The sequence below is a fragment of the Anolis carolinensis genome, chromosome 4, assembly GCF_035594765.1.
Source record: "Anolis carolinensis isolate JA03-04 chromosome 4, rAnoCar3.1.pri, whole genome shotgun sequence".
NCBI lineage: Eukaryota > Metazoa > Chordata > Lepidosauria > Squamata > Dactyloidae > Anolis > Anolis carolinensis.
Window position 1 is genome coordinate 65572419 of NC_085844.1, and position 14766 is coordinate 65587184.

Below are 14766 nucleotides of genomic sequence, written 5' to 3' on the forward strand. Positions count from 1 at the left end.
ATAATTTTTATTGAATAATTTGCAAATAGTGAAAACATACAAAGCAAGTTAAAAACGGGGAGTTACAGTGGGGATAAGCAGTGTTGGGGGGGGGGGACAAACAACAAAAAAAAAAAAGGGGGGGGGTCAAGATTGGGGAGGGAAAGGGAGGGGAGGGAGGGGGCTGATCCAGTACAAAACTTCCGTCCTTCCCTCTTATATCGGCATTAAATTTTTAACTTTTAAATTAACTTTCTTTCAATGTCCCGGTTCGTTTCTGCATATACCTCTGTTGAAAATACATATCCACTTTATCCCAATTTGTCTTCTTTATTGGTTTTCCTCTAGTTTCTTTCAAATACCAAGTTAGTTTGTCCATATTCTTTATTTCGTCTATCTTCTCCATCCATTGCTCCAGCTCTGGAATTTGTTCAGACTTCCATTGTTTTGCTAGAGTTATTCTGGCCGCTGTTGAAATATATATGAAAAGTTTGTCATCATTTGTGCTCCACCCTATTGAGGTATCCACAATACCTAATAGATATAGTTCCGGTTTTATAAGAAATTTTTTATCCAATATTTTTTGAGCCTCTTCATGAATCATTCTCCAAAACTTTTGAACTTTTTCGCAGGACCACCATTGATGGTAAAAGGAACCTTCATGTGTCTTACACTTCCAACATCTATTCCCATAGTTTTTGTACATCGTTGCCAATTTTTTAGGAGTCATATACCACCTGTGGAAAATTTTTAGCCAGTTCTCCTTTAAATCCCAAGCATATGTATATTTTAATTTCTTATTCCAAATTAGTTCCCATTCATCAAATTTTATTGGGCGGCCAATATTTCTTGCCCAGTTAATCATACATTGCTTTACTGATTCAGTTTCTGTGGACCATTCCAATAAAAGGTTGTAGATCCTCGATATCTCATTCTTTCTGATTTGTAATATCCTATCCCATGTTTCTTCCTTTTCACAAAATCCCATATGACTATCTTTCTTAAATTGTTCTTTAAGTTGGGCATACTGAAACCAAGTTAAATTCCTGAATTTAATTCTCAATTCTTCTATGTTTTTCATTATGTATATACCTTCAGATTTTTTTAGTATGTCCTTGTATCTTGGCCAGACTTTCCAACCCAGGATATATCTTTGACTCGCTTCCAATGATGAGACCCACAAGGGTGTTTTGCTGTAACAACGATTTTTGTACCTTTCCCATATTTTTATTAACGAGGCCCTGATAAAATGGTTGCCGAAATTCTTTTCTATTTGTCTCTTATCTTGCCATAAATAAGCGTGCCAGCCCCGACGGAGGTCAAACCCTTCCAGTGTCAAAATGCTTTCATCTGTCAAGTTTATCCAGTCTTTAACCCATTTCAGGGCGCACGCTTCATAATATAATTTTAAATTCGGCATCCCAAAGCCCCTTCTCTTGTTTGCATCTGTCAACACTGTGTATCTAATCCTAGGTCTTTTATTTTTCCATATAAATTTAGATATATCTCTATTCCATTCGGTAAAAATTTTTGTGTTCCTGATAATTGGTAGATTTTGGAATAAGTACAGTAATTTTGGCAAAACATTCATTTTGATAACTGCTATTCGGCCTAATAAAGAGATATTCATAAATTTCCACTGCTCCAAGTCCTTTTGGATCTCCTTCCATTTTACTTGATAGTTGTTCTTTAATAGTTGAGAATTCTTCGTTGTTAATGTAATGCCCAGGTATTTAAGTTTCGATGTTACCTTTATACCAGTAGACTCTTGTAGTTTTTCTTGGTTTTGCTTAGTGATATTCTTGGTCAAAATTTTTGATTTTAATTTATTTATTTTTAATCCTGCTAGTTTTCCAAATTCCTCTATTTTGTTGATCCAATTGTTTATTTGATATTTTGGTTCTTCAATTATACAAATTATGTCGTCTGCAAAGGCGCGGATCTTATACTCTTGGCCTCTTATTTTTGTTCCTTTTAAGTCATGGTCTTCACGAATGTTGATAATTAAGGTGTTCAATGCAAAAATAAAAATAAGTGGTGACAGAGGGCAGCCTTGTCTTGTCCCCTTTTCTATCTTAAAAGGCCTTGTCTGTTGTCCATTAATCAATAGACTCGCCTCCTGTTTATTATAAATTGCTTCGATAGCGTTCGAAAACTGGTATCCTATATCTACTTCTTTCAACAATAATTTTAAAAAAGTCCAATTCAAATTATCAAACGCTTTTTCCGCGTCTATGGCTAATAATGCCACTTCTTTCTCATGGTGACATTCATAATATTCGATAATATCAACTATACATCTTAGATTTTCACTAATATTTCTACCTGGTAAAAAACCTTTTTGCTCAGGGCCTATCCAATTTTGTAAAAATTCTTTGAATCTGTTTGCGAGTACCGTTGTAAAGATCTTATAGTCTGAGTTGAGTAGGGAAATTGGTCTAAAATTTCTTAGGTCAGTTAAAGTTCCATTTTCTTTTGGAATAGCAACTATATCTGCTTGGGACCAAGAATCTGGGATCACCCCCTCTGTTAACACCTTGTTCATAATTCCCTGTAGATGCGGTATAGCTTCCTCCTGTAATATCTTGTAAAAGCATGCTGGAAAACCATCTGGTCCCGGTGCCTTATTTGGTTTCATTGTTTTTAACGCTTTTCTAATTTCTTCTATTGTTATTTCTCTATTTAAACTTTCTCTCTGTTGCTCTGTTATTTTAGGGAGTTGCAACTCTCCTAAGTATTGAGATATTTTGTCTGGGTTTACCTCCTCTTTTTTATACAGTTCCTCAAAGAATTCTCTGGACGCTCCTAGAATTTCCTCATCCGTTACATATGTTTTCCCTTCCCTGGTTATCTTAGATATGTATTGTTGCTGTTTCTTTTTCCTTAGTTTTCTCGCGAGCCAGATTCCTGGTTTATTCGCATTTTCGAAGTTGTGTTGTTTTATATACTTTAATTGTTTTGCCATATTCTCTAATTCTAGTGTTGTTTTCTTGTTCTTCCAAAATTTTAACTCTTTTATTTTTTCCGTATCAAGCAGATGTTTTTTCAATTGGTCTTCCAATCCCCCTATTACTTTCTTAATATCCTCTATTTCTTTGTACTTCTTTCTATTTTTTTCCACTTTCTGTTGAATCAAATGTCCTCTCAAAACGGCTTTAAAAGCGTCCCACATTATTTGTTCTTTTATATCTGGTGTATTATTCAATTCAAAGAACTCTTTTACTAGGTTCTTATTCTTGTTTATATCTGCCTCCGATTTTAATAAATTTTCATCCATTCTCCATTTGTAGCTGTTTCTTCCTTTGTTTAAACTAATGATAACAGGACAATGGTCTGATTTGTCCCGAGGTTGTATTTTTATCTCTTCTATTCTGGTGCATAGTGAGTTAGAGAGCCAAATCATGTCAATTCTTGCCCAGGTTTTGTGTCTATCCGAATAGAATGTATAATCACGTTCATTTTGGTTGTGGTATCGCCAAGCGTCATGTAAGTCAAATTCCTCTTTCAATTTTATAAAGTTATTTGGGAGAAGTCTCGCTTTTTCATAATTCCTACTCATAATTTTCTTACTAGTGTCTAAGTTGGAGTCCAAAATTCCATTGAAATCTCCTAAAAGAATCAAGTGGTCAAATTTTACCTCCGAAATGTGTTTCCTCAATTCTCCTATAAATTTTGTTTTAGGACCATTCGGAGCATATATATTACAAACTAGAATAACTTGATGGTTGAGTACTATTGTTGCTGCTATGTATCTGCCCTCCATATCTTTAAATTGTAGTGTAGGAGAGACCTTTTCCTTGATGTATAGTACCACACCCCTCTTTTTGGTTGAATCACATGAGATGAACTCTCTTCCCAGTTTCCCATTCACCAAATGTACACTATGTTTGGCTGCAATGTGGGTCTCTTGTAAAGCCGTAATGTCATAATTTTTTTTCCCCAGTTGGGACATTAAATTTCTTCTTTTAATTGGGGAGTTCAAACCGTTTATATTGTTAGAATATATTCTTAAATGGTTTAGAACAACATTCTTACTCATTCTCGTTTCCATGGGGATTATCTGATGTCATCTGCGCTTTGTCTTCCTCCGATTCCTGCTCTTTTTCCGACCCCATTCTCTCTTCTTCTTCTTCCGCTTCCTTATCCTCTCTTTCTTCTTCTTCTTCAGAATTCCCCTCTTCCCCCTCATCTGACACATTTACTAGTTTATAGAATGAGTCCGTTTTGAGCTTTTGTTTTTCCTCCGAATGGTATCTCGCTCTTTTAGCTTTCTTTCTTTTGACTGAGGGGGGAGTGGTTTCTGAAGGTATTTCACTTTTTCCATTTATATACCTCTTGTAAAACTCCTTAGCCTTATCTTCTGAGGTTAACCAGTGCTTTTCCTCTTTATATGTGACCATTATTCCTTCTTTTTTCTCCCAACGGAATCTTATTTTCATCCGTTTCAGTTCATCAGTCAGAAAAAAGTACTTCCTCCTTCTGTTTAATGTTGCTTGAGGGAATTCTTTTAGTACGATCACTTTTTTACCTTTGTGATACAATGGGTTTCGGCTGTTTTGAATCAGGATTTCATCCCTTATCCTTTTTTTTACAAAATGGACAATAATGTCCCTCGCCACTTTATTTCTTTTGGAAAAGTTAGTTTGAACTCGATAGATTTTGTCAATCTCATTGTCCATATTTTCTTCTGTTCGTTTTAGGAGATTAGCTAGCAGTTTGGTTATCAACTGGCGAGTATCTTCTTTTGCTTCCTCCTGCACATTTCGGAAGCGTAGCTGAAATTCCCTCTCGTTTTGTTCAAGTTTCTCCTGTAGTTTTTCTAATTTCTCAAGTTTATCATTTTTTTGTTCAAAATCCTCCATCTTTTTTTGTAGGGTATTTTGTTGTTTGACTAATTTCATATTTTCCATTTTTAAGTTGTTAATCTCCTTATTTGTCTTCATCATTTCCTTTTTCAATAATCCCATCTCCTCTCTAAATTCTTTTTTCATTTCAAGAAGTTCCTCGCATATTTCCCTTTGTTGAATAGTTTGTTTGTCCATTTTTATCTGGGCTTCTTGCTGATATTCATCCTGCTTCGCTGCCAGTCTCTGAATCTCTTTCAAAATGTCTCTCAAGCTGACCTCTTCTGGTTGTGAAGGTCTTCTTCCTGCAATCTTGCTGTTGTCCAATTTTGGTCTTGTCCCTGCCATCTTCTTATGTCCCTCGTCGTCCACGTCGCTACCACTTTCCTCCTCTTTAACCAGAGATCGCTTATCCCCTCACGCTCTTTTCCTCTTTTTCCACTCCGTTCTCTGCGTTTACCTGTCAAGCCTTACACCTTTACGTCCAATCGCCACTTACTTCTCTCCTTTCCTTACCGGCTCCTGCATGGGCTTCCTTACAGAAGCTTCCTTGTGGATCTCGCACTGTGATGTTTTATACTGTTTTGCCCTTTTATTCTCCCAAAGGGGTTTATTAGGCGTTATTGGTACTCACAGTTCCATTTTCTATCTGTGTTTCTGGCGGATTTTCCTTCGGTGCACCGGGTTCAGGGAGCGCTTCCGCCCACATTGACGTCGCAGGCAGCCACTTCCGCCCTTTTTCTGCCGGATGTTCCCACTTACAGTCCGCCTGTGTAAGGATTTCCCCGCCTCCTTATGCAGATTTGGGCAGCTGTTAGCTTGTTTTCCCCAGGGAGCGCCGTAGACACAACACCAGAGGCTTCAAGGTCGCTTCGCCCGGGAACTGGGTGGGTTACGCATACTTTGTCGGTCTCAATCTTCGTTTAATTTGTTTTTTTTTTCCCCTTTTCCCTTTCAATTCGCAATATTTTCAAAGTATTTCAAAATTCACTTTTTCTTTTTTGGACAAACCAGTCTCCCATATAGTCTAGTAGAAACAAAGTTGATCACAATATATATTTAGATATTGTCCAATACCATCTCCGGTATGTATATTTAGGATCTTATACTAATTTCTTGTGGAATCCTACTGAACCCGGTTGTAACGTCGATTAGAGGAAGAACTCACTCTCTGCTTGGTTGCATCGCTGCTCCCTTCTTTCTGTCTTCTTTTTATTTTAAAAATGAGCCCGGTCGGCAGTAAATGCGGGCTTTCTGCCCGCTGCCGCTTTTGCGATCCGCGATCCCCCGCGCTTCTCCCGGACCCGTACACCTCCGATCCCAAGAGGTTCGGATCAACGGGTGCTGGGGGCCTTGCGTCCCTTCTCGCCTCGATCCACGAGAAGAGGGGAGCTAAAAGCTCAAACCCGATCGCTTGCAAGCGGTGGTCCGCTGGAACTCACAGAGGACCCGTCCTGCCGCCATCATGGCTCACCCGGAAGTCCGGGAGGATGGTTCTTTAAGTGTTCAGGTACTCCAGATCCACGAGCTCTAGCTGTGTGGAGCTCAGACTCTGAGTAGATTTGGGACACCTGGTGTTTGGGTGTGAGTGTTTGGTCACCCAGGAGGAAGGGGAATAAAATGGGAATGTTTGGCCACTGCACCTTGCGTGTGGCAAGGTGTTGCTGAGGCGCCATTGGGATCTCTGTGTTTCCATGAAGACTGGACTTGGACTATGATTTGAATCTGCTGTTATCACCTAGCTTGGCTCTCGCTGTGTCTTATCGTGGACCTGTTATGGATGACTGCACCCTCTTCAGACCTTGGATCGGAATTTGACCTTGCTACTGCCTTCGCCCTGTGATTGATGACTACTATCGGCTTTTGACTCCTGGCTTGCTCTTTGGACACCGCTGTTATCTCCTGACCTGACCTTGGAATCCTGGACGACGTCTTTTCACCATCCTTTTGGAGCCTTCGGCTTTATCCACATTGTGGAAGCAGTCTACTGCATTCTTAGTTTGTTTGTTTGTTTCCTGACCAATTTGGTGTTTTCTTTTGGGAACTGTTCCTTTGAAAACTACAGAGCCGGCTGGCAGGGCTTGGACTCAGAAAGTGCAGTTTGCACTAAGTTTGTTTAGCTTTGTTTTTACCTGCTTGTGTTGCTGAATTATATTTTTGTTTGAACTGCTCTTGAAGCACTGATAGTGAAGTGTTTCGAGGTTTTTTCTGTGTTAACATTACTTTTTGGCTTATCTGCTGAATAAACTCTATTTTTGTTCGCTAATTGGCGTCTGACTCTTGACACATAGGTTCTCATCTCTCTTCATCCTGACCAGGCTAAGGAATAATTACAAATTCTACTTTCCACTGTAGCCATTCCAGTTTTCCCCATTTCAGCTTCAGAATGGTATCAAAGATAGGGGTTTTCAATGTGTATCTGCACAGACATCCCATTACACTATAGTAAACCCAGAGAGACGCAAGATATTTGGGGTTGATGTGGCAGGAGACGTGGGCAAACAATGAATTCAAATCTAGAGATTTCCTACAGTGCTTTCAAAAGAGAAAGGGAAAACCCATAACAACTATATTACCACTTTATAACTTCTGCTTTGGCCCGAGTTCTATAAAACATTTTATTTCAAATGCTAACACCTGTAGAGGGAAGAAAATATAATGCTCACATTGGAACAACAAATACTGCATTCACTTTTCCTCACTTAGTCTTCTTTCATTCACATGAACGTTTTATACATAACAGTGGGAAGGCTGGTTAGGTAGAACAGTATCATTTTCTCTGTGTTTCTGCCTAACCTTCTTCTGGTGAGGAACATCCTCCCAGTCCTCTCCCTGAGAGCAAACTCTTATACCAAATACTGCCCAGCTGCTGCATTTGGAAGGAGAAAATGGTAGAAAAGGGAGCCAGGCACTGGTCCCTTTTGCCCACAAAACAGCTCCAGCTGAGGCAACTCATTTAATACCTCCTCTAGTAGAAATTGGAGGAAATATACTAAAACAGATGCTCTCTTGTCATTTCAGAGCTATATGAGAAAGGGACTGAAAAAGGAGATCTGTTTGATTCCCTCCTTTCTATTTTGTATCTTGTACTGTGAGGAAAAGAGGCTGGGTTTTTGCTTTTCTTGTATAAAATACAGTTTTATATCTCCAAGAAGACAGGAAATATTATGTATTTAATAATTAATTCTAACTTTGTTTTACAAAATACTTCAATGCCATAACGTGGCCCCAAACAATACAAAACAAAAACAATACACAAACCATGTCTCAATATAATATATAAATGAAAGGTTAGCAATAACAATAACAACCTTGAAGAAAACAAGAAAAGGTCAATGAGCTGAGTGATGAGTGTTTACTTAAACAACAAAAGCATGTCCATTCTACCCAGGCCAAATAAAATGGTCTCACTTTCCAATTGCTGCAGGGAATCCACACAATATACTGCTGGATTCACAGAAGAAGCATTAAATCTGCTCTAAGAGGACACAGGATTTACTCCAAAGCTCCTGGGAGCTCTGAAGTGATCTTAAACTTTTGGCAGTGCGGACAGCTGGGCTGGGTCTAACCAGACAGAACTATTGCCCACACATCCAAATGTCCACCACTGAGTTAGTGGCCATAAGTAGATCCCTTGCAGAACCCTGCTGGTGACATTGCATCTGGTCAGACCATAATAGGGCATCCGGCCAGCCACGACCACTTCACTTGGTTTGGAACTGATTAGAATGTTTGGATGATTAGATTGATATATCTGGAACTGGTTTGAGGCCAGGAAGGTGATTCATTAACCTGAGAAAGTGGTCTCAAAACGGTTCCAGAATCCACAATATCTGTGGCTTCATGGCCACTGAAAAATATCAGGGTTTTTTTTTCCATTTCTATTTGAGATGTGCATCAGGGCTCTGGAGCCATATGATGTAGGATAAAGGGGATGTGGACAGACAGTTAGCAGTGGAGGTAATGAATTACTTGTCACTGGGGGTCAATCATAGACTCATAGAGTTGGAAGAGACCTCATGGGCCATCCAGTCCAACCCCCTGCCAAGATGCAGGAAAATCGCATTCAAAGTATCCCCGACAGATAGCCATCCAGCTCCATCACACTCTGGGGCAGAGTTCCACTGTTGAACAGCTCTCACAGTGAGAAAGTTCTTCCTAAAGTTCAGGTAGAACATTAGGTCTCTGTTACCCAGCTATGATCCTTTGCTGTTTTTGGCAGCTTACTACCCTTGTATTCTTGGCTTAGATTTGAAGTTCGTTGAAATGCATTAAGTGGCTTAATTTGGACTTTCCTTAACTTTGCTTAATTTACTTTATTGGCCTTGACTCATGCTGGAGTACACTTTACCAGTATGTGTTTTGTAACCTCTGCAGTTTGAAGCTAGCTTCAAACTAGATTGTATGATCAGTGGAAATGTGCCCCATATGAACACAAAGTGACCATTACTGGTATGCTAATGTCATGGAGATGCTTGCAGTTGGGCCCCAATGTGTCTTCAGTCCAACTTGAAGTATTGTACAGAAATTATTCTGTTAAAAAAACACACATTGTAACAACTTTTCCTGCACAACCCATTTCTTTACAGTTCACATTTTTGTGCAAAAATTGTTTTTCTGTATGACCATTCGAAATAATTGAAAACAAAGCGACTTCTGTGGAGAACTGTTTATTTTTTCTCACAGCATAAAGAGAAACTACTTTAATTATTCATGCTCACATGCAAGGATGAAATCACTGAGGATTTAGTGTGCACAACTCTTTTTCTGACATCATGGTCAGATGTATTGTGTTATTAATGGCTATGGTTATGCTAGCTAAATAGTACTCAGGGTAACACAGGGACTGGTCTCTGTGTACCAAATGCTTGTAAACACAAGATAGATGGTGCTAATAAGATTATATCCTGGTTGTGGATCAGTCATGGAGGGAGAACAAAATACAAAGATATAAGCCTTTGCTGTGGTCCAGAAGGGTCGTTTAAAGAAATGGAGAGGAGCTAAAATTCATCTATAATATCAACATTAAAGATGATTTAACATTTCTGAAGTACACAGGAGGTTCCCTTAATCTGATTTATCTGGAATACTTTTAGATGACTTAGGGACTACTGCATAAGAATGACTGCAAGGAAAAGCATTGCCCCCCAGTGAACAAGTCAGCAAATACTAATACTGATTGCTCAAGGATAGCTTTTAACATCTTGTTATATTGAAATCCATATCAAATGTTCTTGGTTTGCAGTTGCAACAATCTCAGAAGCATTTTATGTGGTTGATAACATTTAGGATGCCAGTAAGCCCTATTTAGGGAAGTTCAAGGGCACATATCCATGATTTTGAAATAAAATAGCCAATTTATAAATATTTTAAAAAGATTTTAGAGAAATATAAAGATTTCTAAGAACAATTGAAGATAAATGAAATAGTTCCTGGAAACAACAAGCTAATCAAAACCTTATTCTGTCTTTTCAAAGTTCCACATTGATACTGAGGCAAATTTGGTACAATATATAAGCATGCCTGTAATATGTGATGTTGAAGGATTTCATGGCCGGAATCACTGAGTTGTTGTGAGTTTTTCGGGCTGTATGGCCATGTTCCAGAAGCATTCTTTCCTGACGTTTTGCCCACATCTTTGGCAGGCAACCTCAGAGGCTGAGGGGTCTGTTGGAAACTTAGTAAGTGAGGTTTATATATCTGTGGAATGTCCAAGGTGGGAAAGAACTCTTGTTTGCTTGAGGTACATGTGAATGTTGCAATTTGCCACCTTTATAAATGACTTTGTAAATGTACAAGCCATGATTCCATGGCATTCCGCTATGACAATTAAAATGGTGTCAAACTGCAATAATTCTACAATGCAGATGTAGCCAGATTTAGACCTATCAGTCAAAATCAGATAGCAAGAGCAGATTATTTCACCCCTCCCCAATCTACAATTATAATGTAAATTGTTTGTTTGTAATGTTACCCAATAGTAACATACCAAGTCTGGTGTCTAGAACACACACTAATAAAACAGTTTTAACAATGCTAAATATTTTATGCTTAGGTTAGCAGTCTCTGAATATCTTTGTACAATTTTAGGACTGAATGAGAAGCTTTAGCATATTTACAAAAACTTCACTTTGGGAAAATAATGAAGATAGTTTACAAGTCTTCTACCCTTTTTGTACAGAAACTTCTGGAACATGTATGAAAATTTGAGTGGACTGGACCATTTCACTCTCAAAGTGGATGCCATTTTTATTGGTCTTTTACTAATCAAGAGTCTACAAATAACACCCCATAGCATGTCAAGGAGCCCCGGTGGCAAAGTATGTTAAAGCACTGAGCTGCTGAACTTGTAGACCGAAAGGGCCCAGGTTCAAACCCTGGGAGCGGCATGAGCGCCTGCTGTTAGCCCCAACTTCTGCCAACCTAGCAGTTCGAAAACATGCCAATGTGAGTAGATCAATAGGTACCGCTCGGGCGGGAAGGTAACAGCGCTCCATGCAGTCATGCCGGCCACATGACCTTGGAGGTGTCTACGGACAAAGCCAGCTCTTCGGCTTAGAAATGGAGATGTGCACCAACCCCCAGAGTCAGACATGACTGGACTTAACGTTAGGGGAAACCTTTACCTTTTACTAGCATGTCAAAAAGAATGAATTTGTTCTTCCTCATCTTTCTTCTTTTTGAGAATAAAAATGCATTTGAAAAATGGAAAAGCTAGTTAAAGGTTATGCCCATATAGATTCTTATTCTTATTATCATTGTATGACACAGCAAACAAGATAGATATGCTGGATTTCATATCACAAGTCGAACACTTCCCAAGTGTCTAGGACTGCGTGATGTATTTTCAGATGATGTGCACAGATCCCAGTAGGGTGGCCTTTTGCAGTTGGCAGATTGTAATTTTGTCAATGTCTATTGTTTCCAAATGCCGGCTGAGATCTTTTGGCACGGCACCCAGTGTGCTGATCACCACAGGAACCACCTGTACTGGTTTCTGCCAGAGTCTTTGAAGTTCAGTCTTGAGGTCCTGATAGAAGCTGATTTTTTTCCTGTTGTTTTTCATCAATGCGACTGTCACCTGGAATGGAAACATCAATAATCCAAACGTTTTTCTTTTAATAGCATTTCGTATCTTTGCGGTTTTCTGGCATTGTATATTTCTGCCACTTCTGTGACTGTTCATTTGTATTTTGATTCTGTAGCCAACTTGTCGATGGATGTCCAGAATCAGCAGCACCCACCACGGTCCTTTTTATCCTGGGCGACGACTGTGCCAGTATAGACTTTGTTTTGGTTTGATTCTCCATAATGCTAATGGGTTAGGTGCTCTTAGTTCCACTCCTCAGCTGAGACCTCTCTGGCTTGGTTGGACCTGCCGGTAGTTACACTACCGCCAGCACAACTCTCAGCATCATTGGAACAGTTAAGCCCCCCCCCACCATGACAAAGTGGCACCTACGGGGGGATTATTACTATTATTATTATTATTATTATTATTATTATTATTATTATTATTATTATTGCCCCACTTTATCTCTTCCGAAGGGGACTCAAAGCTGCTTAATATTAAAGCATTTGTATGAAATTTCTAACACATACTACCATATCAGAACTCTTCTACCATATCATTTAGAGTATGGAGATAAAGTCTAATATTTGCAACAAAAGGTGAATGAGGCTGAAGGAAAGGGAACCTTATGTTATGTCTGTCTTATCTAGTAGCAACGTATTGTGTTAAAATTGGATATCAGAAAATTACCTGCAGCAGCCGAACTGAGAAGCAGGGGAAATATATATAAGCAGTAGGAGCTTGCTGCTACTTTGACCTGTGCATTCCTTTATCTGGAATGGGAAAATGTGAATTGCAAACATTGCTATCTGACAAGGGAACCATTCACCTCACACAACTGTTGGGCTGGACTCCATTTTAACTGGCATAGAAACATTCTATGGAAACTTGGGATTTGTAGCTTGGCAAGAAACTAGGGCTCTCTGGACTAGAACTTTAAATATCCTTCTCAAAATTCCTTAGGATGGTACCATGGTTGTTAAAGTGGAATGATTTTAATTGCCATGTAATTGCAGTGTGAATGGCATCCTGAGGTGACAATATCAGTCTCACAAATTGTTCCAAGTGCTTTCATACATCAGCATTAATAGGCTTTTGTGTATCTGTGACAGTCAGATTACAGTGCTGCTCTACTGAGATAAATGCTATACACAACTATATGAGATTCATAGTAGCTGTAGACAAAACAGTATTCATATTTCCATAAGAGAATACTATGGAAATATCCTGTGCATGTTTGCTATTAAAAACAGAAAAATACCACATTAGAGATTGGCTATTATTTATTTATTTGTTTATTTCTCAGCTAAAACATAAATCTAAAAAATAAACTAAAAACAATTTGCACTGTTCAGAAAGAATAGAGAAAAAGTATAAGCAGGTTTTACCTGATGTTTGCCCATTCCAAAGTTTTTCAAGAAATGATCCTGTGCAGACATATAAGTGGGTTTTCTATGTCAAAATTATTATGCAAAAACATGTTTCATAAACATCATGTTTTTGTGCAACCTTACCACACATTAAAGCAGATAACAGTTTCCAGAAATACATTTTGTGTATTGGAGAAATGATGCCAAAAAAGAGGATTGTTTCATGAGATCCAATGTAGTTTTCCCCAGAAACACTGTCCTTTGTATGAAAATTGTGGGTATTTTTGTGCAAAAACTAACAATAGTAATATCCGTGAGGAAATTACTTCCAAAGTCATACAGAAAAGCACTACTGTGAAAATAAATAAGGATAAAGTGGGCTCAAAGACTGAATAAAAAGGCAGGAAGACAAATATCATAGAACAATGATATTGATTGTCCAAAGCATGAAGGGAACAATGGGCTTACTGATGCCTGTAGAAAAATAAGATCAGGCTTTCAGAAGGAAAGAGAAAAGAAGGCAGGGAAAATGTGTGGTTAAAAGTAGGATTGCCAGGTCAGAACAATCCCAAAACCTGAGACCTAGTTCCTTGTGATAACAGAGGCTGTGGGATCTCATGATATTGTAAGGATGATGTTCTATATGGCATCCTCTGTAAAGGTCATTAAAATTATACATTAACCACAGTTGCATAGAGCAGTTCTTAAACTTTCTGCACTCTGTTAGAGAATTTTTTACACAACCCTGGGTATATAGCTATATTAAATATGTTTAAAAAGCAAACACTTCCTGATAATAAAGACTTGCTGAACCGGCTGATTTTCTTTCTATTAAGTATAGCTGAAGCATTTTCAGCAGTCCACTGTAAACCTGCACATTGTTGTTAACTGAGGGCCCTTTCAGACAGGACCTACATCCCAGGATCTGATCACAGGTTTTCTACTTTAAATTGGATTAAATCAGTCTGCACTAACAGATACCATAATCTGGGATAAACAGAAAACCTCGGATCAGATCCTGGGATGTAGGTCCTGTCTGGAATGCCCCAGATTTGGTTAAAAATCTAGGTGGCACTCAGAAAACTTTTACTGTTGCCATTTTTCGTGACAGCTACATTGAGTTAAGAGAGCCCCATTTGGGGCTGAGACCCACAGTGTAAGAAGCAGTGTCATAGAGCATGTTGTTGGAATCAAAAATGTCCAATATAACAAATGGGAAAAAGCACACAAACATTCCTTTTATGGCAGCACTCTTGTCAAGAGATTTTTCTCCATTGACTTGAGAAGTGGAAATGCGGGAACAGACTCTGGGATTCCCCTATGGGACAATGAGAGAAAGAGAGAGAAGAAAGCTAAAAAAGTGATGTCCAGTGTTGGCCAAAGACACCTTTCTGTCCTGTGTCATAAAACAAGTCTACTTCCTCCCACCATTCCATTCCAGGTATAAAAAGGTGACTAGACTGAAAGTAGAGATTTACTATACAGGACTTTCTGTAATTTC

The 14766-nt window shown here is 38.7% G+C and overlaps 1 protein-coding gene across 1 annotated transcript; it reads right to left on the reverse strand.

Annotated features, from left to right (window-relative positions):
* Positions 1 to 4010: 4010 nt before the first annotated feature.
* Positions 4011 to 5171, reverse strand: LOC134298610 (glutamic acid-rich protein-like). Its single transcript, XM_062979345.1, has one exon. It carries the CDS (start codon positions 5169 to 5171, stop codon positions 4011 to 4013), a length of 1161 nt encoding a protein of 386 aa, XP_062835415.1.
* Between the last annotated feature and the right edge of the window lie 9595 nt (positions 5172 to 14766).